The 25,637-nt window shown below is 41.1% G+C and overlaps 1 protein-coding gene across 1 annotated transcript in view; it reads left to right on the top strand.

Moving 5' to 3' along the window:
* The window catches only part of pex14 (peroxisomal biogenesis factor 14), a 50,903-nt gene extending 25,587 nt beyond the window's left edge, over window positions 1-25,316 (top strand). The window contains exons 4-9 of the mRNA XM_033969415.2: window positions 4,642-4,767; window positions 7,336-7,421; window positions 8,908-9,010; window positions 12,529-12,626; window positions 20,533-20,624; window positions 23,133-25,316. Coding sequence (XP_033825306.1) covers window positions 4,642-4,767; window positions 7,336-7,421; window positions 8,908-9,010; window positions 12,529-12,626; window positions 20,533-20,624; window positions 23,133-23,562 — 935 coding nt within the window. The 3' untranslated portion in view covers window positions 23,563-25,316. The remainder of the gene's footprint in view (window positions 1-4,641; window positions 4,768-7,335; window positions 7,422-8,907; window positions 9,011-12,528; window positions 12,627-20,532; window positions 20,625-23,132) is intronic.
* Window positions 25,317-25,637: the final 321 nt, after the last annotated feature.

Below are 25,637 nucleotides of genomic sequence, written 5' to 3'. Positions count from 1 at the left end.
GCCCTTCTGTGCTTGTTGAATAAACTGGCTCAAATGTTGAAACTTCAACGCTCAGGCTTAATATGAATCTCCATTCAAGCCTTTTTTTTTTACCAGACTAAGGAAATGAAGTGCATTTAAGTTGTCAGGCAGCCATCTTGAAGCAATTTAGTTTTACTCCTCGGTTCCAAGATCAAGTAAATTTTATTGAGTTTGAGTGAAATATAATGTGCGCCACATTCATTTAGTGAATTGTGCCGTCTATGTCCTCTACAATTAGCAGATGTAACAACTAAAGAGCGCCATTTTAGCAGTACCATTTAGCGCAGACAATTAGCAGTTACTCACATAATTACCAAAAAATCCAATTCTCAGTGCTAAGTCAACAGCGTTTTACAGCACCGCGTGTCAATTTGACCGTGACTTCAAACCTGACAGTTCTAAGAAACACCACCTCCACAGAATCACTGCTCTCAGGTTACTTTTTATAACGTACACTACGGCTAAACAATAATGCAAAACCACGGGAATGCTTAGCTATGCAGTACTCATTTGGAGAGAGTCTTATAACAGTGTAAATGTTAAACTGCTTTTTATTTTTGCATAATTTGAACGCTTCCACAGCCACAGTTATGCACAGCCACCAACTTTAAGCTTGTAACGTAACTTTTATGCAAAGTGAACTTAAAGCATGTTATAAATAATGGACAGTTATTTATGCCACCAAAGAGGAAATTGACCCGTGTTTTGCAGAATGACATAGATACACAGAATGGCAACTGGTTTGACATTCTGCTTTATAAGTAAAATCAGCGTGTCAAAGGGATGCAGTGCTTTCTCATAGACATAAATATCCTCATGACTGATTCCTTTTTTATGCTGTCCGGGTTGAGCTGAATAAATAATGCTAATAGCTTTCACCCTGAGCAGAGGGCCAACGGTCGAGGGTCATCCGAACACAGGTAGGCTGTAGGACCATTACCATAGCTGCTCTGAAGGTAAGGAAAGGCTTCATCATCCCACATATTAATAGGATGCAGTTTGTAAGTGGGGTTATGCCACTCACCTCCCGGACAAAAATGACAATGACCAAGGCCTGTGGAGAAGGTAAAGAAATTGATGTGGTTATAAATTACTCTACGGCGCCACCTAGCCGAGGCCTTGCCTACTTTGTCATGACTACAAGCAGGTAATAAAGCAGGGAAATGAGAGCAGAGTCCCCCTTTTTAATACATAAATGAATAGTGTATGAGAGTGGTCATTATTTAGCACTGCATTTGTCCTGGGCCAAACAATATGGACAATCAGGGTCATCAAAAACAAGTTGCACTTACTTCTTAATAAACCATTGACCCCCATTTATTTCTGACCTATTCCTTTCTCTTTTTCCAAATCTGATATTCAAAATGTAAGTCATTTTCTTTCAAGGGCACTTTGATAATTCAGGCCTTGGAAGACGGGGAAAATGACATTCACCTTTTACCGCCTCAAATATTTTAGTAAGCAATTTTTATAATTGGCTGTCCAGCCTAAGTCTTGACCCATAAAGTCCAGAAGTGCCAGAAACAGAGAAATGGATTTAATGTGTGGGCCTTGCTGCGTCTTTGCCCTTTAAAAAAAGCTGAGAGAATATGAGGCGGTGAAAATAGAGCTGTAAATAACATGACGAGCAATGGGTTTTCCTTTAAATAAATACCGATCAGGTTTATGTTGAAAGACAATAGAAAACGTAGCCCAGATATGCAGTTTACAGTATTTATAGCTGTAATATCGAGGTGCCAGCACCGTAATTTCATGCCCCAATGAGAATGGCAAGGTCAAAGCAAATGCTTTGGCTGAGCATCTGCTAATACGGTGACTCATAAACAGGCCCCGCGTGTATCAGGTGCACCAAATAATACAGTATAATGAAATACAGAATAGCTTTCCATTATTGTGCTTTTTTATGGTGTCGTCATTAGGTGTAATTCATGTTTTAAAAAAATCATCTCCCTCAGGTCGATGTGAAATGGGGGTGCGAGGGTCATTCCACAGGTTTGGGAACAGATAATACATTTTCAAATCCTTTTTGTCTTTTTCCTTTTATATGTAAAACTCACTTTCACCTTGCTCCCTGTGCGTGTGGATCTAAGGGCGCTTTCATTTACTGTTGTCTTCCCCTCAACAATAAACAGATCAGAGACTACAACAACTTGGGGAGCTGTAATTTAACTAGAAACAGCTTTAGTGTGGTATTTCCATGCGTTTTGTTTGTGCTACAAGATAAAAACCCTTTCATTTGTTGCATAAATAACATCAAAGATGCTAACATTCATTTAGATGTACATACATTAAGCTCCGCACAGACCCGGAACTGGAGTTTGAAAAAGCCAACAGATTTCAAGGTGAAAGGAGAAAACCTGAAGCATGTTTTTATTTCTTTGCATTGGGAGAATCTGAGATCCTTGTGTCTCACTCAATAGTCTGCCACCATGCAGTCTGCTGTGGTCAGATGGAGCCGGAGTCCAGGGACACATTATTGCTTATTTGACAGTGAGTCGGACTGCACAAACTCAGCACATGGCGCTCACCACTTCCTGGCACTCAGGACCTGCTCGAGACTCGGGGCTGGCCAATATTTGCCTTCAATTATTCAACCATTTTCATGGCCATTTGAAGTCCCCCGAGCTTTTAAATAGGTGACGGAGGCACCTCCTGTTGGCGTGAGATTTGTGGTAAATTATCAAATGCTTTCTTTATGCTTTAGACAGCTATTAAGGAAAAGGTAAAGAGCTTTTTATTTGTGCTTTCAGGTAATCAAGATGAGATTATGAGGCAGTTTGTTTTAATCATAACAACTTTGTCTATCATTCACTATAATATTTTTTTTTACACCACTAAGAGCTAAATACTGAGACAAAATTGTGCTGTCTCTACACTTTGTGATTTGCATATTGATGTGCTATGTGCTTATGTGAGATGCCCTTCCTGGTAAAACTGTTGGCACAAAATGCCTTAGAATGGAGTAGATCCTCAAGTGAATAAGTCGGCTTGTGGTTCAGAGAGCAGCTCTGCTTGTGAACAAGTCTCACCATGGACCAGCACCAAAGAACATCTCCCACATGTTAGAGCCACATGAACCATCTCACACTCTGAGGACTTCAGGGACCGGCCTCCTGACGCAGTACTGCTGTAGTCCTGATTTAGTTCTGGTTTAGTCCCGGCCTCCTGCTGGTGCCCAGAGTCAGGACTAAGCATGTGGAATCAGCGTTTCAATTTGTGCAGCTAAAACATGGAACAGCCTTCCTGAAGATGTGAGACAGGCCTTGACTTTGACAATGTTTAAATCCAGGCTCAGAACGGTTTAGCTGTGCATTTTACTTAAATGTTTTATCTGCACTCCTCTCTATTAATGTTAATTTTATGATGCTTATTTATGTGAATTTAATGCCTTTCTTATTCTATAAAGCACTTTGGATTACTCTATACAAATAAAGTTCCCTGCCGTAGACTTACGTTGTATATCCTTCCAGCAGGTTCCCATTTGTCCAGGCTTGGTGCCACAGTGACTGTTTTAATATAATGTAACTACTTCATAACATATTTGTATGAACATGTTGCTCCACTATGCTGTCTGACTTCTGCGTGTTTACCTCTTTAAGTATCAGTCATTTTCTGCTGCTACTATTAATAAAACCTAAGAGCGATCACTGAAAACACTACACTCTTTTCCTGTTAGTCTCTCATAGGAAAGTGGAAGCTCTTTTCTAAGCTTTTATAAATGCTCTGGATCCCAGGGGAGTAAGTCAAGTAAAAGGTTGTGTTTCAAAGGGATTTTCTGTCAATAAGAAGGTTGTCAGGGCAGACAATGGTATCTAGACTTACCGAAGCAATATTGTTCTTATAAAGAGCAAAGTTATTAAGCTTACAGTAAATATATTACTTATACTTACACTTAATCTGTTGTTTAATATTTTTTCTTCAAATTATGTCTGAGAAGTTTTAATTGTTCTTTCTTTGTTTAGACTGAGCTGCTTATTAAAAGAAGAGACCCACAGCAATAGCGGCATATGGTGCTTGAAATAAAATCCTTTCTTGCCACAAAAGGAGATGTTCATATTAGATTTTTTTCTCCTCCTCCCCTCTGACTCTCCATCAGGGAGCCCTTTGCAATTTAATCATCACTAAAATCATTAAAAAGATCTGAAGATTAAATTATATTGGCATTTGCAAAATTATGTAATACATTTACATTACAATGAAGAAATTAAAATAATGCATTTTGGCTGTCTGGGGTGTATGAAATCTCCACATGGGAAATATAACTGCAGAATTGGTCAGACTGTTATTTTCTGTGCCTTTGGTGGCCGTTAATGGGTTCGGCGAGTTTCAGATTTCATTGTACCAAGTGCTCCACACTATCTCGCTTTGATGGATGTCCCTGAAACAGAAGCCCTCCGTGGGATTTCAGAATTATAAAATGAAAATGCGTTTTTGAGAAGAGGGAAAATTGAATGGAGATTAGACATAGTTCCACCAAGTTGTACTTTGAAGGTTTGCGAGGAACTTGGGAAGTATTTAAGCATGTAATATCGCAGAGCAAAGACCCATTCGGTCCATTCCATTAACACAGTCCCTTCTGCGGTCTCTAATATCTTCTATGTGCTTCTTCTTTTGGTTCAGGCCTGACGGATGTGGAGGTGGAGTTGGCTTTGCAGCGCTCCGGCAGCACAGAGGAGGTCCTGCCGCTGAGCCCTGTGGGACCTGCGTATCCTGTACCAGCAGCCCACCTGGTCCCAGGACCACCCAGTGAGTGCTTATCACAGGTTTAAATTTTACCTGTAGCCACTTCCTTTTGCAAACCTATTTAGAAACGGGACCATAAACACCTCCACTATCGTAAATACATACAACAGTGAATGATTGTCAGTTTATATTTTGACTGGTCATTGTTCAGAGTGCCACGTATACGGCGAATATTAGTTTCTATTCTTTCACAGCCCTAGAGAAAATAAAAGTGAAGTTTTATTAAATTATGTCTTTCATTTCAACCATTTCTACTTGTCAACACCATCTGAAAGTTTTTGTTAATAAGCAAAGTTTTAGTCTACATATGGAATGAGATCAAATGAGATTTTTGACATGTCTGAACTTCATACATTGACAGTTTTGGTCTCAGTTTTTTTTTCAATGTAGAACTTTTTTTTTTAAACTCTGCTTTCTCAAAATGTAACTCGCTAGTGCCTTTTTCCCAAGCTAAATGTGAGATGAAAAATCCCACAAGATAATTTTTCACATATGTGCACAATTTTGTGGCCATTTTATTTTGTGAGATCTTGTGACCCTAGATCCTGTCCCATCCCATCTTGTCCCACTAACTAAATGTCCGTACCATATTGCGGATGTATTGATCAAAATCTGACTTGGTGTGAACTTAAGTGCTTAACAGCTTGTGCTCATTACTTGGTGTTCTCCCAGATTTTCCTCAAAGCGCTGTGACATGAGCTTCAGAGCTGTTCAAGTGTCCGTCTGCCATCTTGTCACAGAGGGCTCCACCCTGGCAGGACCTTTCCACGGCACCAGTATCTTTATTACCTCAGGAGGTTATGAGTGCTGTCCACTGATTTACCAATGCAGAATGAAGTCCGGCGTAATGCTTAACCTATATGACAATGATTCCAGATGTATTCCACCCTCATTTATTACCACACTGTCCTTGACTCCCTCGGCATCTCATGTTTTGTAATGAAAGTGATGTTGATGGGATGGCCATGTAGTTAGGGGAGACTAGCGGCTCTCTGTCCATAGTGGGGGTTTTATATCAAAACGGCTATAAGGGAGCTGCATAATGAGGTGAGTGTGAGGAGTCTTGTATGGGGGGTCACGCCGAAAAGAGGGGGCTACCTCCCTTTGATGTCCTTGTTATGGGGACGGTGCACGGGGACCCGCATCCATCTCTGTCCAAGTAATGGATACTCTGATCTCTATTTTCACGCGGTAGAAGGACAGGAAGGCCTCCACTGAACCCAATAAATTTGAGAGGAGATTGGAAAAACGGGGGATGGAGACCACAGTTCCAACGGCTTAAGTGACCAAATAAAAAAGGAAGATGGCAGAGTGGAAGTGGAAGAGGGGAAAAAGCGGCAATGGAGGCAGAATGAGAGGTCCTAAAGAGGCTAGAGAGCACGGCAAGACCCCCGTGATGCAGGCAGTCTGGTTCAGGGTCAACCCTCTCCAAGGACTCCCAGGCCTTTCAAAAGCATTGTGGGATAGGAGGCAGGCTATTGCAGCTGTAATGTTGATGAGGACCCAAATTTATGTGGTTACCATATGGATGTGGGGGAAAATGATTCAAAATTTTCGATAGTAAAGGTTACAAGTTCACCTCCAGATGCAGCAGCAGCCATGAAAAATGTGCAGGAGAATAATACAGCATTCACCTTGAAAATGGAGCATAAAGTCCAGTGTGACAGTGCGTCCTGTTTGATTTGCATGTCAAATCATGCAAGTGCTAAGCTACAAATCAATCCAGTTTACTTACTTGAATTTACTGAGCCCATTAGGTGAAATCAGAGCTATAATAGAATATCAATGGTATTCTTCAGTGGACAAGCCTCTGATAATTTGCTATTCATTTTGACTGCACTAACGTAAATAAAGACAAAATGGCTATAATTTCTTCGAAGCAGATTGTCGTTTAGTGACATTTTCAGTTGAATGCCTCTTATGTGGGGAATTTCCACCTTGACAGACAGTTGGCCTACCCAGATGACAGCCAGAACAATGACACACTTTCATTTGATCTGTCACTCAACTAAACTGTCTGTTTAAAAAATGCACGTGCCAGGAACTGTTGACTTTCCACATTTTAAAAACACCACAGTAAATCATGTAGAAAATGTACACAAATACTAGTTTATTTAAAAAAAAAAAAAAAATCCCCAATATTTTAGGATTGGCATGTACATTAAAGCTGCACTTTTTTAACTTTACAGATTGGAGATGTTACTGCTTTGAAAGGAATGTTGCATAGTGTGAAATTAGCTTTATCTATTGCCATGGAGATAAGCTGGTGACGTCACCTGCCACCAAGTTACAAGTCAGATTTGTGGAGAGGGGAGTCTGCTCACAGTAAGATGAAAACAAATGTCATTGAATGGATGCAAAATAGATATGTTGCCACACTGCGGAACATTGCAGGCATAGCAATAACATCACTATGGAGACAAGTAGGTGGCACTCCCTGACCAGAAAAAAAAAAAAAAAAAGTTATACAGTGCACTTTTAAATCCTATACCTCAAAGGTTTTATTCTGGTGTGGATAGTTTTGTACTGAACTCATAATTCGACATAATAATTCTACTTTTTAAATGCCAGGTCCAAGAGGCTACAGATGGAGGGACTATGGTGCGCTCACGGTCATCATGGTGGGCATCGCCTTTGGCTTTCATCAGCTCTACAAAGTAAGTCATATACCTCTCTGTCGTAACTGTAGCGAGCTTTCATTTTTACTGTTAATTTTTCTCTTAAATTTATCACACACATTATGCAGCGCATCCTAAGATCTGTCACGTCTGCCTCTCCCTGATAGTGCATTTTAAATTGGTGGGCTTTGCTAGTACATCAGTTTATGATGAATGATGGTGCCTGTGCAGTATGTAACATCACTAGGGCCTTGTTATTAAAGCTCCTGCTTTACGTCAAAGCATGAGCTCATTTGAAACCCTCCTTTTAAACTTTCTCCTCCTCCTCCTCCTCCTCCTGCTGTTATATATTTTCCCTCTTTTACAAAATATAGTTGCCCACACAGCACACATCCCTGTTTTTGACGTAGGCCCATCTAAAAATAATCGCCTGGTTTTTATCAGGCTTAGCAGCCCTTGAACAGGAGCTCATGGGCCCCTTGTCCTCGCTGACATTAATCCCATAGTGGTTGTTAGTAGTAGTCTGAGTGGCATGTGGAAGCCATTACTCTCCTCTTAGAGCAGGACTCGGGCTGGTGCACTGGTGTTGGTGTGGATGACAAGCTGCTCACCTCTCTGTGTAAGTGAGTGTCTGTCATGTACATGCAGATGCCCATCTGACCCTGTGCCACATATTGGCTCCTCCTCAGATCCTGTTATGTCCCGATATTTCATTCTTCTTACACGGCCTTTCAACAGACATGCACATTTAGGGCCCTTATCCTTGTCTCCTCATGCTCTTTATTGACAAAACCACATTGAACCAGTCCTCCGGCTCTCCTGTGTATCCCGGGAGGTGCTTCCCCAGCGGGACTGCACAGGTTGCTGTCATGTCACTGTAGCGTGGCGCCAGTCGCACCATATGTCCGAGCTTCTGCCCATACTTTATTTACGTTCTACAGCGCCTTGTAAACACCACACTCACAGCAGCACACTTATTAATTACCACGTGTTGACACTCATTTAATCTTTTTCTCTAAAAAGTGTTTATTACTCACGCTAGTGTGGCCAGTTGGCACCTGGGTTGGAAAGAAATTCTGGCAGCAAGCTATGCTAACTGGAATCATTTTTTAAATATACAAAGCAACATATGCAGTTTTTGATGGTCCATTCCCGCATGAACAATTGTTCCTCAACATCTACACTTATTAATCCTGTCTGTTTTAAATAAATTTCCTAGTTTTATATATCTGTAATGTAACAGTAATGCCAGAGATAGTGGCTTACGTCATTGCATTTACAAATTACCCTGAATCTGTTAGGTACAGACTGAGTTTCCAGGAGTTTAACCAGCAAAATCAACAAATCTTCACTTGAAAAACAAAGTGTTGTTTTTATTGTCCATTAACATATAAGAGTGCATTATTTCTATAAACAGAGTTGGCCCAAATTAGACAATGTCTTTGACCATGTATCGCTGTATGGTGTTACTGGCCTTGTCTCTTCCTCCAGAGACTGAAACACTGTGGCTTGTTTCTAATTGCAGAAATACATCCTTCCCCTCATTATGGGCAGCCGAGAGGACAAGAAGCATCTGCAGCGGATGGAGAACAACATTGCGGCGATGAGTGGCACGCTGACACAGACAGGTGAAGATTAATATCTTCATCACTTTCTCCCTCCTTAACATTTTCCCTCATTTATCTGTCGCCAAAATCGGGGGCCCCGCACGTTTTTAACAAATGACGCCGCTGTCATTTCGCTTTAATTTGAAATTGCTTGTTTACTGTCAGGCTCGGGCTCAATTAATTACGTTTCGCTGAAAAGCTCTTAACCTCCGAATATTAATGAGGAGTTGGGAAATGACAACTTTTCTTCCTCTCGCCTCATCCACTCTCGCCCCCTCCCATCTGTCTCCCCCTCGACAGCCTCACCCCCATCCAAACCTCTGTCATCCTCTACAGCCTCCTCCCCATAGGTGGCGAGAAAGTTCATTTTAATTTGAGTGTGTACATGCATGTATAGGTCTGTGTGTGTTAGCCTAGCGACACTGCGTGTTGTCTGGGCTCAGCACTGGCCCTAGTGTGATTAAGTGTACAGTGACAGGTGCGGCTCCCATGTTGGACAGGTGAGGAATCTCAACCTGGCTGTCAAACTACAGGAGAGAGGGATGCTTTCGTCGTCAGGATAATTAAAAATCCAGGGAGGCGTAAATGAGAGAGGCATCTCACAAAGTTTGGTCTCGTTAGCAGCAGTGACGAGCTCAAGTGTGTTTTCACCTGAAAGACACTCTTCACTATTTGATAATTTGAGCCCATTACAAAGCAGGCAACCTCTACTCTCCGGTTTGCTTGTGATGTTGCAAAAGTGGTGTGCTTTTATTTTAATTAAGTTGCACTGATAACGTTTGGTGGAAAATGGCATTAAAATTACAATGACTATTTTCCTCCATCTGTGAATAAACATATTAATGTGTTCAATATTTAGACATTTCATCATCAATCATGTATTAATTTGAGTGGTAAATTGATTACTCCAATCAATATTTAATCATCTTGACTTTAAAACTGTATGAATACTACAACATTAGAAGCTGTCTTGTTTTGATGTTCTTTTAGCACTTAATAATAGAAAGCATTACATTGAAAAAATACAGTACAATTAATGTTGGTGTATTCCAGATTGATAAAATAACTTTGGAAAAAATAAACGCAGAGCTGATTGATGATATGACTTTTCGATGTAGGATGTCTGATGTCCTCTGTTAGCATGTTTTTTTAGCATATCTGTATTAATACTCTCATTAGCCATTACATACATTGTTCCCAAGTTCGCCATATCCTGTTCAGCTCTGTCTAAAGATAAATAAATTCATGTTTGATTTTAAAGCTGATATCCTGGTCCAACTTTGTGACAACTGAATAACGATAAAAATACGATGGTTATCATTTCATCTGTAGGCACACCCTGGCCATTCTTTTCAGATCGGAGTCGAGCAGAGAGTGTGCTGTTGCGTGCGAGTCTGCCAACCTAAATCTGTTTAACAAATATGTGCTCTTTTATGGTCATTTTTACCAACTATGCAAACACATTTCCTCCCTGTATCGCGCTGCCCTTTCTTGTTCCTGCTTTTTGGACACTTGCCAAAGCACAACCCATGCTTTGTTTTGGTGGCAGGTTTTCTACACTTTATACCTCCTGTAAAAAAAAATACGGTCCTATTCTTCAGCCAATGTTGCAAACTAATTTGCTATGACTGCAGTGGCCAAGCTGCTATTGTAGTTAATGACTGTTGTAGTTAACAGTTGGGGAGAGGGGTTGCAATTACACTGAGAGTTTCTCCCTCGGATTTGCTTTTGTCTTCCCCTCTCTCTCTCTCCTCTGTAATAGCGCTCGTCCGCCTCACCGCTGCCAATTGCTTGAACCCCCTTTTGTTAAAGTTCATGTATTTCTCTAGTGCCGGACCCAATGAGGTGAATGGGGGACTGCATTAGACTCTCGCCAGTCCACCGGCTCAGGAGCTCCAGGCCTTGACTCCCATTATGATTTGCCTACAACTTCACACAGACAATTAATGAATGGATCTTGGAAGTACTTCAGCCTTTCCCAGACTAATAGAATTGCCGGGCTGTTTGGGCACACTGAGCCATATTGCTGACCAGCTGGCCGTTAAAGACAGTAGACAGGCCTGGACATATGTAGTGTACATTATATCGAGGTATTTACAGAATCATTTACTGAATATACAATACAGTAGCAGCTGCAGGTCGCATTTTCAACACAGTTTCAGACTTGTTCTTGATTCAAGCCGAGCCAAAAGAGACTACATTATACTTGGCTTCATTTCTCTGATAACTTTATGCATTTTTGTCAAGTGTCTGTAGACTACAAAGGAGTCAAGTTTGCAGGGGGACATGAAAAGAGTTGGAGCATGAGCTGTTTTGGCTGAGGTGCCGTAAAGAAGCGGTGCCAATGGTAATCCAGCAGGCACAGCTTTACCGGCTGGCTGGGCTGGCTGACCCGCACATCTGGAGAAGCCGTTTTGTGGCGAGGCAGAATCGGACACTAATAGGGCAGCTTTGGGTTTAGTAAGCGCACCCTATCATAGTAACACCTTTGTAAGCGCGGACAGCCTCAGTATTTTAGTTTTATGGCCGTCTTCATAGCGGTTGGTCACACTTATGATCACAAACTTAAACTGTTTGCTTTTTTTTTCGCTTCGGTCCTGCTCAAACTCGTATTTTGTCGGATTGTGCTCGCATGAGAGGATCAAACGCTCCTCCTATTGATATAACTCCACCCGGTTAAACACAGGTGTCACTAAGATATTCTTTAAACATGATTTTTTTTTTCTCTCTGATGTTTTTCAAAAGAAACTGAGCCTCGAGCCCTTCTGTCTTTTTTGTCCTAATCTCCGTTAATAAGGGAACCACCTTTTTTTTTTTTTTGGAGACTAGCCGACTGCAGCTTGGGCTTTTAACCACTGGCCTGACAACCCCAGCAGTGGACCGCCACAATATCTGTTGATGTTAATCCAATAGGCTTGATTTAACACTTTACACGCCCATGATTTATATGAATGTTTATTGGTTTTCTGTAATATAATCAGCTCGGGGAAACTTAATGCATTGTTTGGTAATACACGGGTGACTGGAAGCAGGGGGCAACAACAAACTGCGCCTGGTGTTATTTGAAATCATACACCCTCGCCCAACACCAACACTTGAACTAATTCAATCTTCAAAGTCAATGGAAAAAGAACAATATTTATTAGGATTAGGAGGGACATTTTGTCTGGCAGCCTCCTCCCAAATGAGCGCCTTGTTTTTTTTCCTCTTTGTTGATCGTTTGAGGGTTTAAGATGCATTAGAAGCCAGTGTCTGGGCGGATAATGGAGGGTTAGACACTGTTATTTGATTTAAGTTCAGACACTTGAGATTAATATCACCATCCAAAGTTGTGCCCCCCCATCCCACCCTTTACACCGAGAGGACCAAAAGATGCAGCTAAAGTTACGCGGTATTAAGTGATTACATATCTTAAAAGACAGCTTTGATGGGAGTTTGAGTCCATTGTCTCTGTCAGTTTAGTCGCAATAAAGACTAGTTTTGTCTGATGATGAAAGTGTAATCACAGAGCTGACCCTGTTATTGTATTGACTTCACAGTGACCCAGCTGCAGCAGACTCTCGCCCAGGTCCAAGAGCTCCTGGTTCAACAGCAGCAGAAAATCCAGGAGCTGTCCCAAGAACTGTCCAGAGCGCAGGTAAACACTTCACTAGCACATCAATTACTGCGTTAAATGATACCTTTTGCTGCTTAGCTCATGCTTGCTTTTCTGCATGTATGAAGTCATTAATGAATTAAAAAAGAGTGGAAAGGTGCATTATGTAAGTTTTTCTGGTAGACGGTCTGCCACTTGTTGTCTTCGCGGAACAGTGTAACGTCACCGTGTAACATTAAACTAATCTTATTTCCATGGAGACGAGCATTAATTATTCCACCGGGCCAAGTTACTGGTCAGACTCATGGAGGGACGAGTCTGCTCACAGCAAGAATACAAGTTTTTCATTTTCCATGTATATTTTAGGCATAAAACACATAATTTAATACATGCGAGATTCAGTATAATGCCATAAGTGCTGAACATTCAAAATATTTCAATGTAACAAGTATATTGTGGACCCCAACCTGAAAAGTTCCACAGTGACAGTGCACTTTTAAACTTATGAAATAAAACTACCGAATAAAGATTATTTGGGGGAAATGTGACATTATTTCCCTATAGAGACAGAAGCACACCAAAATAACCTGATAATGTACCAAGAGTAGCTCGAGCTTTTCCTCTTACATCAAGTTCACTTTGATGTTATTGAAGGGAGTATTATATAAAGCATAACCAAGGTTACAATAGCTGCTGTGTCACATTTACTGCACTTTGAGCAGGACACCAGATTTGAGCGTCTGATTGATGTTTTTGGGAAAGCCAGACAGGCCGTAACTTTGACATTACAGAAGAGGTCTGTGAATGTAAAAGTTGCAGGGTTGAATCCTTTAGATTGATGTGCGCAGCTTTCTCGAGGTCTTTGTGTACTAAAACCTGAAGCGCCGCCCTGAATCATAACTAGCTGAGATGGACAGCCTTACGATAACTGTATATCAGCTCAACACGCGCTACTTAAAAGTACGGTGCATCTCATCATGGGACCATAATGTTTAACCATGTTGTCGTTCCCCTTCGCCTTGATTTTTATAGAGCTCCGTTCGTAATCTCTCTCGAATTGGAAGTGTTTAGGTGAATCCGACTGAATGATTGTTCTAAAAACTTATGTGCGAAGGATGAAATGTCGCTTGCTTTTTATCAGCCGCTCGTAAAGTGCTTTATAGTCTCCGCGCTCTGAAAAAGTGCTCTGGAAGAGACAATCTTAGACAATGTTTTATGTCCACAGCTTGTTAGGCACATGGTTGTTCCACTGTAGCATCTGGATATCGCCAGAAAACATATGCGAACACATCTGTTTCGGAAAGAAATGTCTGAATGTGTTTCCCCGGACGAGCTTCATCAAAATCTGATGACTCCCGGGTTTTTCTCGATATTTCAAATCATCTTTAACTGCGATGATTAGTGTTGGAAACAGCAGTAGTCCTTGTGAATATCAGCGGGAAGATTACCTCAGGCTGAGCTCAGAGGCTCAATTTTCACTAATACAGTTTTAAACAGGAGGATTACAGTAACATGGGATACAGTTCTATTTGCAGATAGAGCGTGTAGTTGTGTAAATGGGGAAAGTACCATTTTATTCACTAAAAGATATGGTGTGTGGACTAATTAAAGCGGTAAAGTGCTTTCGTAGTAATGGTCACTGGCTCTGATCCAATCTCAATTAGTTATTTTGTTATATATGTATTAATCTGTCTGTGAATTAAAAAAAAAAAATATTTTCGTTTTTCTGTTTTTTACTTCTAGCTTTGCATAGTAACGTATTTAATTTATTGGCTACGAGTACCTAGCAGTGAACAGCCTTAGTATAAAAATATGTATTTCTCATCAAAACACCCATTAAACAAATCATAAAGCCCACTTCATAGCTATAGGGTTGATCTTAAATTGTAAGCGTGAGTCGGCACCAGCGCAGTGTTGTCCCGGGCCATGTGGGAAATTGGTAAATTGTTTTCAGGTCCCGAGTTCCTGATGAGAAACACATGTCGCAGTGGACCAGCTCACCGTTTGTGGCTTTGGGGGTTAGCTTCGCCGCGCCTCTCACTGGGAGCCACACGTAGCAATTAGACTTCTCAACACGGAAATGTGCCCTTAACCCAAAACACATGGAGGCTTCTGGTCCTCAGCTGCCACGGGAACGGCGCTCAGTGTTTAGAAACCACTCAACTGCAAAGTGCGTTTAAGAATCCTGAAAGTGAGTTTGATGATTACGCACATTTTCAGATCTGATGTTGATCTGATTTATTACTTCTTTTTGATGAAGTTAGCACAATACCTTGAAAATTACTGGCATGCATTTGAAAACATTTATCATGTCATGTTTACTGCTTTTCTACTACAGAGAAAAGTTCACGTACATTATCTAAAGTAACATATTGATATAGGTGTGGTGTACTTAGGATGCAATGAGTAATGTACAGCGTAAATGGAAATTAAAACTTAATCTGCCAGCGCCGAAAAGTGTAGAAATTTTTACTCATTCTCACTGACTGTCACTGAGTTCTAGTGTGAGTCTGACCATGTGGGAGCTGTTACTTTTCAGTTTAAATGTTAATTTTATGATGATTATTTGTGATTATTTATGTTTGATTTGTGATTTTAATGCCTTTCTTTTTCTGTAAAGCACTGTCTGTACGAATTGTGCTATATAAATAAACTTGCCTTGCCTTTCCTGATTAACGATTGGCTGCAGTTGCTGGGGCTTTAATATTCAGATCAGAGAGACGCCTTTACAGTTTATTTAACTGGTTTTAGTCGTAGGATCTGGCAAACCAAAGTGAGTATTCTGCTTTATCATAATGGTCTTGAGAACCAAAATACAAAATGGAAATGTACACTGCCTGGCCAAAAAAAAAGTCGCCACCAAAAGAAAAAGGTCACACACTCTAATATTTGGTTGTTCCGCCTTTAGCTTTGATTACGTCACACATTCACTGTGGCATTGTTTCGTTTTCGCTTCTGCAACGTCACAAGATTTATTTCCATCCAGTGTTGCGTTAATTTTTCACCAAGATGTTGCATTGATGCTGGTCGAGTCTGACGCTGCACAAAGCTTCTCCAGCACATCCGAAAGATTCTCATTGGGGTTAAGGTCTGGACTCTGTGGTGGACAATCCATGTGTGAAAATGACGTCTCATGCTCCTGATCCACTCTGTCACAATTTGAGCCCGATGAATCCTGGCATTGTCATCTTGGAATATGCCCGTGTCATCAGGGAAGAAAAAATCCAGGTATAACCTGGTCATTCAGTATATTCAGGTGTCAGCTGACCTCATTCTGCTGAACTTAGACCGGACCAACTGCAGCAACACCAACATATTTGCTTAGTTAAATCCAGGTGGTGACTTTTTTTGGCCAAGCAGTGTACTTGACCATCAATATCTTTTTCCAATTAAGAAGAAAAATCTACTTTATATCTGTGGACACACGTAGGATGCACATGTTTAGATTCCGCTCTCGACATGAACATTGACCGTTTAGATCCAGTGATCCACAGGTTGGCGGTGCGAGTCCAGCTCCGACAGATAACTGCTACCGTCCTTGGGCAAGACACTTAACCCACCTCACTCCTAGTGTTTATGCACACTGGTGTATGAATGTGTACGTGAATGGGTTAGTGGTTCCTTGATGTAAAGTGGTTTGAGTGCCTTGAAGGTGGAAAAACCCTTAGTTATTCAGGTATCATCTGATAAGTACGCCTGTTTATCTATAATTTATTGTTCAGATCAACAAGCCATCGAGTTTTGCACATTAAAAAAACTTTCAAACTTCCAGCATGGACAGTTTGTGTAGCCCTCGCTCCGACTTTACTGTCACGTATAGTTTGTTTATGCTCTGTGGAGGTACAGGTGGGCGACTCTAGCAGCTCTGCATGGCCTAAACACTCGAGAACATAATACTGCACTTGGCATTGGCACTCGACACTTCTCATCACCCAGATCTTGCCTGAACAAACAAATGAATCAGCCATCCAGAACCAAAAAGGAGCACCTGTCACACATACACCGCGGATCTAATGTCACTGCACCCCGGCTCATAGAAAATACACGGGGAAAAAAAACAACATTTGCTGTAGCCGCCTCCATCGCCTTTTAAGTAATGTGTCTCGGGTGGGTGCCTGGGTGTGATGGGGGTCGGCATCTTTCTGCTGCTTAACTATGTGATCCAAGAAAGGGGAAAAAAGATGTATACATATTACAAGCATAGAAAGAAATTACTATTAACTGCAGCGGCACCCAAGGACGCATCTGGCTAAATGAAGATAAATGCCCGTGGACCATTAGCAGCAAGATAAGATCTTTAACAAGGCTTGTTTAAGAGTGTCGGAAAGCAAATTAATTCTCCGTTACTCTGCCGGCAGACACTGTGCTTTCGTGTAACACATGTATATTTATGATGGAATTAGTTTCAAAAGGCAAAGTCCCCAGAGGAGCGTTTTTGAGTGGAAACACAGCTACAGCGCAATTGATTCCACTCTATTTATGCACTTTCCCACTGGCAGTTTGTCTGGAGCAGGCGAAGGAGGAGGCTTCTAATCTTCGACGTACCATCCACTAATAAAGAGGGCGATCAGTGAGTTAAGACAGGAGAGCAAACACAGTTAACAGGCTGATCTGTAAGTGGAACAGGGAAACACTAGGCCTGGCTGTTTAACACCAGCGACAAATGATCCTTCACTTAGACCAAATGAGAAGGTTTTATCCAAAGTCTGAACCTTTGCCATTGCAATTTACAATTCAAAACAAAATATTGTATCTTTTGAGCGGTCAGCTGTCATCAGTATGTAGCAGGAAGCTGAAACCCTTGATTAGTTTACTAGAAAATCAAATTGTTATAAAAATTGGACTGTGGAAATATTATTAAAATTATCAACTTCTGTACAACTGATGAGATAAAACACACAAGATACAAAATTTGAGGAAATGGCCTGGTGTAATTATTTAAAAAGGAAGGAACTGTCATAGTTATGATACTGCGGTAATTGTCCAAAGATGGAAGTTTTCAGATGGACCAGTTTTAATCTCCCTGCTAAAAATCCATCTTAGAAAGACAAGATAATAACACTATGGCAGTAAATGGTACGACTTTTCACTTTTAGCTGCTTTTGGCTCAGCAGCTTTTCAATGACGCGACCCTCTGGAACCTCGGAGCAGTTAAATCCGTGGGCAGCGGCTAACGCATTGTGATCGGCAGTGAACTTAAACACCCAAACTCACCAGACTTGAAGTGTGGTCTTTAGCTCCGGTGTCGGCGCTTGGAGCTGCAGCGTTTGAAGCCTGGATCAGCCCGGTCACTGATACCCTCCACTCAGCCTCTTATTGAAAGCACCACTGCACTTAACACATGACTCTTACATAATGCCGATCTATTGTATATACACACCATCCTAATGCGTTTCAGAGCTCAAATTCTGCACTGGCCCAACATTTAATTAGGTTTCCCCAGCCTTAATAAGACATATGTCAGAGGTAGTGTTGTGTGACAGGCTTTGATGTGAGTTATTATGGACTGTTGCTCCATAGATAATACACATTATGTCTCCAGTTCGAGGTTAACAATTCGGTTTTGCCCGTCTATGAGTGACACAGGCATATAGCAATCCAATTACAGACACAGAAATCAGCCTTTATTTGGGTTTATTCCGTCCCTTTAGAAATCTTTCAGACCTGCCCGTTCGGCAATTAATTTTTTCAGCGTAAAATGGAAGAGAATCGGGCCTTATTATATGTGCGCCTGAGGGAGGAGAGGGATTAAGACGGTCTAATGAGGTGATGGTTGTAATAAGAGTGTCTTCGTTGCACCTCCACAACACCACTCCTTATCGGGCAGGTTTAGCAGTCGATAAGAGAGCCAAAACAGTTCACTCTGCCTCCGATCCTTTTCACATGTGATTCAATTAATTTCACTTAGATTTAATTACAAGCCAAAGCATCCAAGTTCTGCTCCAGCCTCTATAGGGGGTCTGCGCTTTCTAACGAGCTTCCTCCGGCGAGTAGCACGGGCTTAATTACACTTTTTAGTTTGCTTTTATCCCACTTTCCCCTGGTCTTCTCTCACTCCTCCCTCTGGTCTCGTCACTCTATCTCCCCTTTAAGCGCAGAGTGTGTAGTTTATTTAATAGTAGCAGAAGACCCACCAAGGCAATTATAGTCACTTTTTTATTGGTTTATACGGTTAATATCCAATGAAGAACCTCTTAAGGTCTCCCCTCTCACAGCCTAACATTTGATTTTATATGGCCTACTCTAGTCTCAGATCTGAAGTGATGTTAAGTTTGTACTCTTGTAACACCACACCTGATCTGTCACTCAATACAGAACTTAAAAAAGTATATTTAGCCCATAAAATATCACAGTCATGCATTTTACATAACACATGATTCATCCAAGAGCCAGCCAAGACGTAGTCCCCCCAGTATGTCCTCAAAGCTTCTCCTACTGTCACGATCTTGCCGTTTTTGTCCTGACTTTCCTTCTCTTCTCCTCTGGAAATGCTGAACGATCTGCCTATCATCTCCCATTCTTTCCTTCCTTCACTGTAACTAAGATGTTGGTGTCTTTGCAAACAAGCAAACATTTGATCTTTTAATTATTTAGCGTATCACCGTACGAAACATATCCAATAAAAATAAAAATAATGCATTGGTCTTACAGTGAATGCTCAAAGTTGCTTTACAATTTCAGGCATTATTCATTTACTCTATACTCGGTCTACTCCGGGGCAGCTGTGGCTACAATAGTTTTTAGTTTAGAAGCAACACTCACACAGATCACATTAATACTACGCAGTGTGAGTGAACAGTTTTGCCACTGTGGCCTTGTTTAAATTCTGTGCTCTAACAATATCAGGCTTTGACAAGAAGGTTTGGCCACAACACACACATTAATTTGACTAACTCTAGTAAGTTCTGGCCTGATATTTCTGTATTTAGAGCGGTGTCTTTTATGATGTCACTCTGTCTATAGGGCAGTGATGTAGTGCGTAAAACCTTCCTGGACATACGTTACAGTAAAGACATGCGAACTGAACAATGGAGTGATTTTGGACACAATTATCTCCTCCTCCTTCTTGTTAATTGTTTTATGACTGATTTATCTGTTAGGTCCCCCGAGACTCCTGTCCAACAATCCCACTCTACTCATTGTCCTCGTGTGGCTCCAACTCTTCCACAAAAGAAATGTGCCTTAGAAATGTGCTAATACGTGCCCATTCTTTATTCGGTAGAAGCATATTTTTAATGTAATTTGCTATTCAAATCATATCAAACACACGATAAAGGACAAAGTCTAAACAAAAGTCACATTATAATCATAGCTCAAGTCAATGTGTTGTTGACTGATCCAAATCACAAGCACAGAAGCCTAATGTTTTGGAGTTTATATGGAAATTATGCCAATGGGGATGTTTCCTGGAGCTGTAAGATCAAAGGGTTTGGTCTGTTTTTGTTGCCACTGTTCACTGGTCGTTTTGAGGTTGTTATGACAGTAGTACAACTTACAAAAGAACATCCGGCGTTTAACATTTGCATTGGTCACATTTGTTTTCCCTGGTAACCTGGTCCTTATTTTAAACACTGAAGTTTATCAATTTACATTATGAAAGGTAAACAAGTGGGCAGCTGCTGAGTGGCCTGTACTGGGTGTTTGCTTCTACCCCTCCATTGCACCTGTACTGTGTATGAGCAGGCTACATGGGGTATATTGTTGTCTGGGCCTCAGTGGGTGCAGGACAAACTATTGCTCAGTGTAACAGGATTCTTTTTAAATGAACTGATCTGTTAAAGTGCATTTTGTATTATAACGTTGAGTGCACTGCATTGTGCTCTGATGACCCATACTGCATATCTCCTGTATATCTTGTATATATCTCATGTACATCTTGTATATATCTTGTGTACATATTTGTGAATATGAGGCAGTTGCTGTGTCTCACTGTCCTGTGTCCTTTCAGATGGCGTCGTCCAGCAGTCGTTTCCTGGACGCTCAGACAGTGGGAGAGCTGAAGGCTGAGGTGGCCTCTTTGAAGGGCTTACTGCTCAGCAGGTAACAAAGTCACCCAGTCTCCTGGCACATGAAACACCCAGGTGTCACGGAGGTGTGCTTCACTTTTAACTCCCCAATACAGACCATGTGACCGGTCCAGTAGTTACATCATGCACCTAGTGTCTAAACGGTTTTGCCTGAAAGTTTAAAGCAGTTTGGATTATACTGTACATGCAAACATATATACAGATTTTTGTCTTTCTTTTTTACATTCCACAAAAAATACCTCAGAAAAACTGAAACTGAGACATATGTGCACTGTAAATATATTAAATAAACCTAATCCAGTTATAAATTCAGTTTGTACAGGCCAGACCAATGATATTGCCCAGGTATCTTTACTTATAGTACTACATATCCTCCCTTTATCCAATATATATCAAACAGTAGTGACCTTTTTGCATACTGCCACAGAAAGTACAGATGTGATCTGTGATGTCTTTCATTATAAATGTAATGTGATCCCCTGTACGTGTCTCTTTTGCCTGTGACCTTACATAGCGTTGTGTCAATCGCTCCGGCTGGTGGCACGGGTTAATGTCAGTGTAAGCTTTTTGCCCTGCTCTTATTAAAAGTCAGGTTGTATTTCTTGCTCTGTTCCCAATCTCCTCTTGGCGGCTCCCCCTGTCCCATTAGCATGCATGATTATGTATCAGTGTCTATAATGAAGCCCAAGTAAAGGGTGTACATCAGAAACGCGTCGCCGCAGAGGAAAATTGCCTCTGAAGCGTCTAGTTGAGCATGTTTTGTTCCCGCTCGTACATCCTAATCAGTAATAATCCCTTTGTCATTTGCTTTCTTGACTTCATCCTGACTTCTCACAATGAGTTTTCCCAGCAAAGGCTTAAATCACGAAATAAAGGCGTCGGTAACACCATCTGTCTCTCCACTCACTCGCGCTTTTTTTCAAATGATTCAAATCAGTGTTTTAAAGTACTAAGAAGAGCTCATCCTGTTGTGATTTAACATTGTCTTTTTGATCTTAAAAGCCATGGATATAATTAAAAAACACTCAGAGACGGAGCCTGCCAGGTGTGAAGAACATCTGGTTGTTTGGGCAGAAAAGACAATTTCTCTGGTGTAATTATGTGATTTAGTCTGAGCTCTTGATGTGGGGCTGCGCGCTGAACCGTATCTGACAATGTGTTCCCACTTAAACTTTAAATATACAAGTTTTAGAACAAAATCACACGGCTTATAGTTTGAAAGTGACTCAACTCTTTTGTGTCTTTCTGAAAAAACACAAGCTGTTTCTCTTTGTTCTGCCGTAATAGCCATAAGAAATGAATAGGAAGTCTCATGTGGACATGGCAGTTGGCTCCAAGAAGCCTGTCTCTCATTGACTCATGCAAAAACAGCTCAAAATACAAGGTCAATAATTATTTTACAGGTATAATTATGGTCTCATGTTCTGCATTCTGTTCTCTGTGGGGCTGTGTTTAGATCATTTGTATGAGGAGTATGAAATCCGACATTTAGCGAGTAACTACATCTTTGTTTCCATATCAGTAACAGATAACTGTACTTCATATGTTAACGCTATATTTTCTTTATCATTAACGCTGCTGTAGCTGTGGCTTTATTATGCAAAGAAAACAATACAATTTGGATCGTTCCATGTAATTCTCATCGTGCCTGTTCCCCACTCTAAAAAACATATCGAAAAAATGTATCTACAGCAGGGGTGTCAAACTCATTTTCACCGAGGGCCATCAACAAAATAGTTGCTCTCAAAGGGCCAGATGTAACTGCAAGATAAATGTCACTACGTTTTAATCTTGTTAATTAACCGTTTCTATATATAAGTTACAAATATTGCATATGGATTTGCATAGACATGAAAAAAATATGTTTAACTGTGTATCTCCTGATAAACTGACATTTTAAGACAGTCATACCTTTTAATTTACTTTGTCACGGGCCACATAAAATGACGTGGCGGGCCGAATTTGGCCCACGAGCCTTGAGTTTCACACATGTGATCTACAGAGACGATAAGGTACAATATATAACCCCAATCTAAAAAAAATACACTGGACATTGGGGACTTTGCCGTAGCTTAGTTTATTTGTCCACTGATCCGAAAGTTGGCAGTTCAAATCCCGCTCTCGACATAAACGTTATTGGTTTTTTGACCCACAGGTTGGTAGTGTGATTCCAGCAAAACACTTAACCCACCTCGCCTCAGAGTTTGCGTGTGAATGTGTGTGTGTGTGTGTGGATGGGTGAGTGGTTCCTTGATGTAAAGCGCTTTGAGTGCCTAGAAGGTGGAAAAGCGCTATGTGACCATGTGTGACCATTTCAGTGTCATTTTTATTACCGACTGTGTATTTCACATTAATTGTATTCAATAAAACACTGTAGACATGACAGTAACTACATCAGGTTCAGCTAAAACACAATCAGAACATCCACTTTTGAACATTTCCACCAATACCTTATTAAAAACAACTTCACAAACGTTCTGTAATCAATTAAAATGTGTCTTCTTCGTCCGTCCCATAACAGGAAACAGTTCCCCTCCACCCCCACCATCCCAAAGATCCCATCATGGCAGATCCCCCTGAAGCCCTCCACCTCACCCCCAGTGAACCAGGCCAACAACAGCAGCAGCGACATCTCCCCCGTCAGCGTCGAGTCCCCTAGCTCCTCCCCCATCAAAGAACCGCCCACCCACCCAACCCAGGACAGTGCGGGGGGGCTGAACGGGGACACCTGCTCCACGGGTCTGCGCATGGAGGTACAGGGGGAGGAGAAGAAGACCGACGAGGATCTAACCCACGTCGAGGATGAAGAGGAGGAGGAGGAAGAGGAGGAGGAAGAAGAAGAGTTGAGCCTACAGACGGAGGACCGAAGAGGCGGGGACGGACAGATAAATGAACAGGTGGACAAACTACGGAGGCCTGAAGGGGCCAGTAATGAGAGCGAGGTGGATTAAAGCTGTAAATGCAGAAATGTACTGTCCACACACTGGTGGCTTTGGGTCTTTTCTGTCAATTTTCACCATCTTTTTCCCCTTTTCTTTCCTCTAATATTTTAATCTTGTGCAAATCGAGGCGTCGGCTCGAGAAACTTGACATAGCGGAGTGTAGGGTTGACAAGGGGCTTACCTCCGTGTACTTTTCATCAAGTCAGAGAAATGATTACACATCAAACCAACTGCAAATATGCTGGGATTTCTGAAATGAGAAGTGACGAGGAATAGTTCAATCTGCACTTTTTAAAACTGTTGCTTCAGCTCTTTTGGAGACACAGACGAAGAATGAGGGAGACAATCACGGCGCTAACTTATATTGATTACTATAGAATCCATACATTATCAGTTTATCACTCTTCTAAAGCTTGCACCACTTTATCCTTTTATTTCAACCTGTGGCATCGGGTGCGTCGCTCTGTAATATTTTTTCTTACCGTTCGACCCAAATATCTTGCATAACACGAGGCAGTTTCAACTTAAGCGCCACTCTAATTTTGTCTACGTTTTTTAGTGTCAGTGATCTCTCATTGGCATTTTTTGATTACATGTATGAGTCATGATGAGATTATAACCCAGCGTCCCTGTGTCCAATCGCAAATAAATAACATATTTTCTCAAAGTTTGATTTGATATTTGATACTTTTAAATACGTTTTACTGTATCTAGACTAAACGCACACGCCGTACCTTTTTTCCAGAGAGGTTAGCAGCGTTTGTCTCCCTGTTGACGGGGATAGGAGAGGACGTGCTCTTCAGGGCCCCAGCTTTTAGCCTCTTTTATATGTCCTTTCGCATTGGTGTCAGTCTGTCAATAATTCACAAGGCCAGCAGCGGGTGGCATTGGGCTGAAATAAAAGCTCTGAAATTGGAGATTACGATGTGATGACGGCTGTTGTTCCAGTCCTGGTGCTGATGTACTCATTCTCTCAAAGCAGGAGAAGATGAATGTTTTTCCCTCTTTCACTACGGGCTACGTTTTATACCTCCGACTAAATTGTGCGCTAGACAAAACAACCTAGACAGAGCCAAAGCCGCGTCTGCGTCTCCAGCAGGGCAGCTGATTTGCTTTGTGAAGTTTGTTAATAATCAAATGATCAACAAATAACAGATGTATTAGTTCATGCGGCTTGAAATGTCAACGAGGCTAAAAGCGCAAATCTAATCGAGAAAGCCCAGTTGCGTTGTATTATTTTCTGTGACAAAGCCTCAGGACCAAATTACGTTGGGCCTCCCACGGTGAGCAATCTTTACAGAAAACGCCGCCAATATTTTGTAATTAAGCCACGGAAAGAGGCGCGATGAGACTGGAAGCTGTAGAAGTTGCATCATAAGTTGTTTGTTTCTCGCGCAGTGGTGGAGGTGCAGAAAATGCCCCGTGATTGAAACGGAAAGTAATAAATGAATACTTTGACTTATTGAATTACTCACTCTTGTCTCCAGCAAACAAGAAGAGTCCATGAGTGAGAGGAAAAGGACACAGCGGCACTGCCATCCCCACCACTTCTCATGGTGCACAGTATGAAACGCAAGTATTGAAAAGCGCTACGTAGACAAATTACATGACGTTTTGGTGGTGTGTTGGATAAAAGGCAGTTGTTAAAAAGCTGTATTCAAAAGGTGTGTTTTAATCTTTGACGAATCCTCTGTAACACGCTCTGTCTATCTGACCTTAAGCTTGTACATAATTTTAATAAAGCAATAAAATAATAAAACTAAGCTACCGAAATTGTAATTTTATTTTTTAGTGATTCAAATAGTTTTTTTTTAAACTTTCTGTTGGTTAAATTGTTATCATTAGTTATTACATACATCAGGAAACATTACTATTTTGCATTAGTTCTCCTTAAAAACCCTTAAAAACATGAATTAAACGTTAATATGATAAATCCCTATTTCATTTTCTATTGTTTTCCATTATGTAAGCCTTTTTTATTTACTAATTTAACTAAACCAGCATAAATAATTCCTGATTGGCTCGTTGACTCTGTTGATCTTGAACTGAACAGTCACAATAATATCGTTTGATCTTTGTACAGT

The sequence above is a fragment of the Periophthalmus magnuspinnatus genome, chromosome 7, assembly GCF_009829125.3.
Source record: "Periophthalmus magnuspinnatus isolate fPerMag1 chromosome 7, fPerMag1.2.pri, whole genome shotgun sequence".
Lineage (NCBI taxonomy): Eukaryota > Metazoa > Chordata > Actinopteri > Gobiiformes > Gobiidae > Periophthalmus > Periophthalmus magnuspinnatus.
The sequence above is the reverse complement of the archived record's forward strand: the minus strand, read 5'-3'. Positions and strand labels throughout refer to the sequence as shown.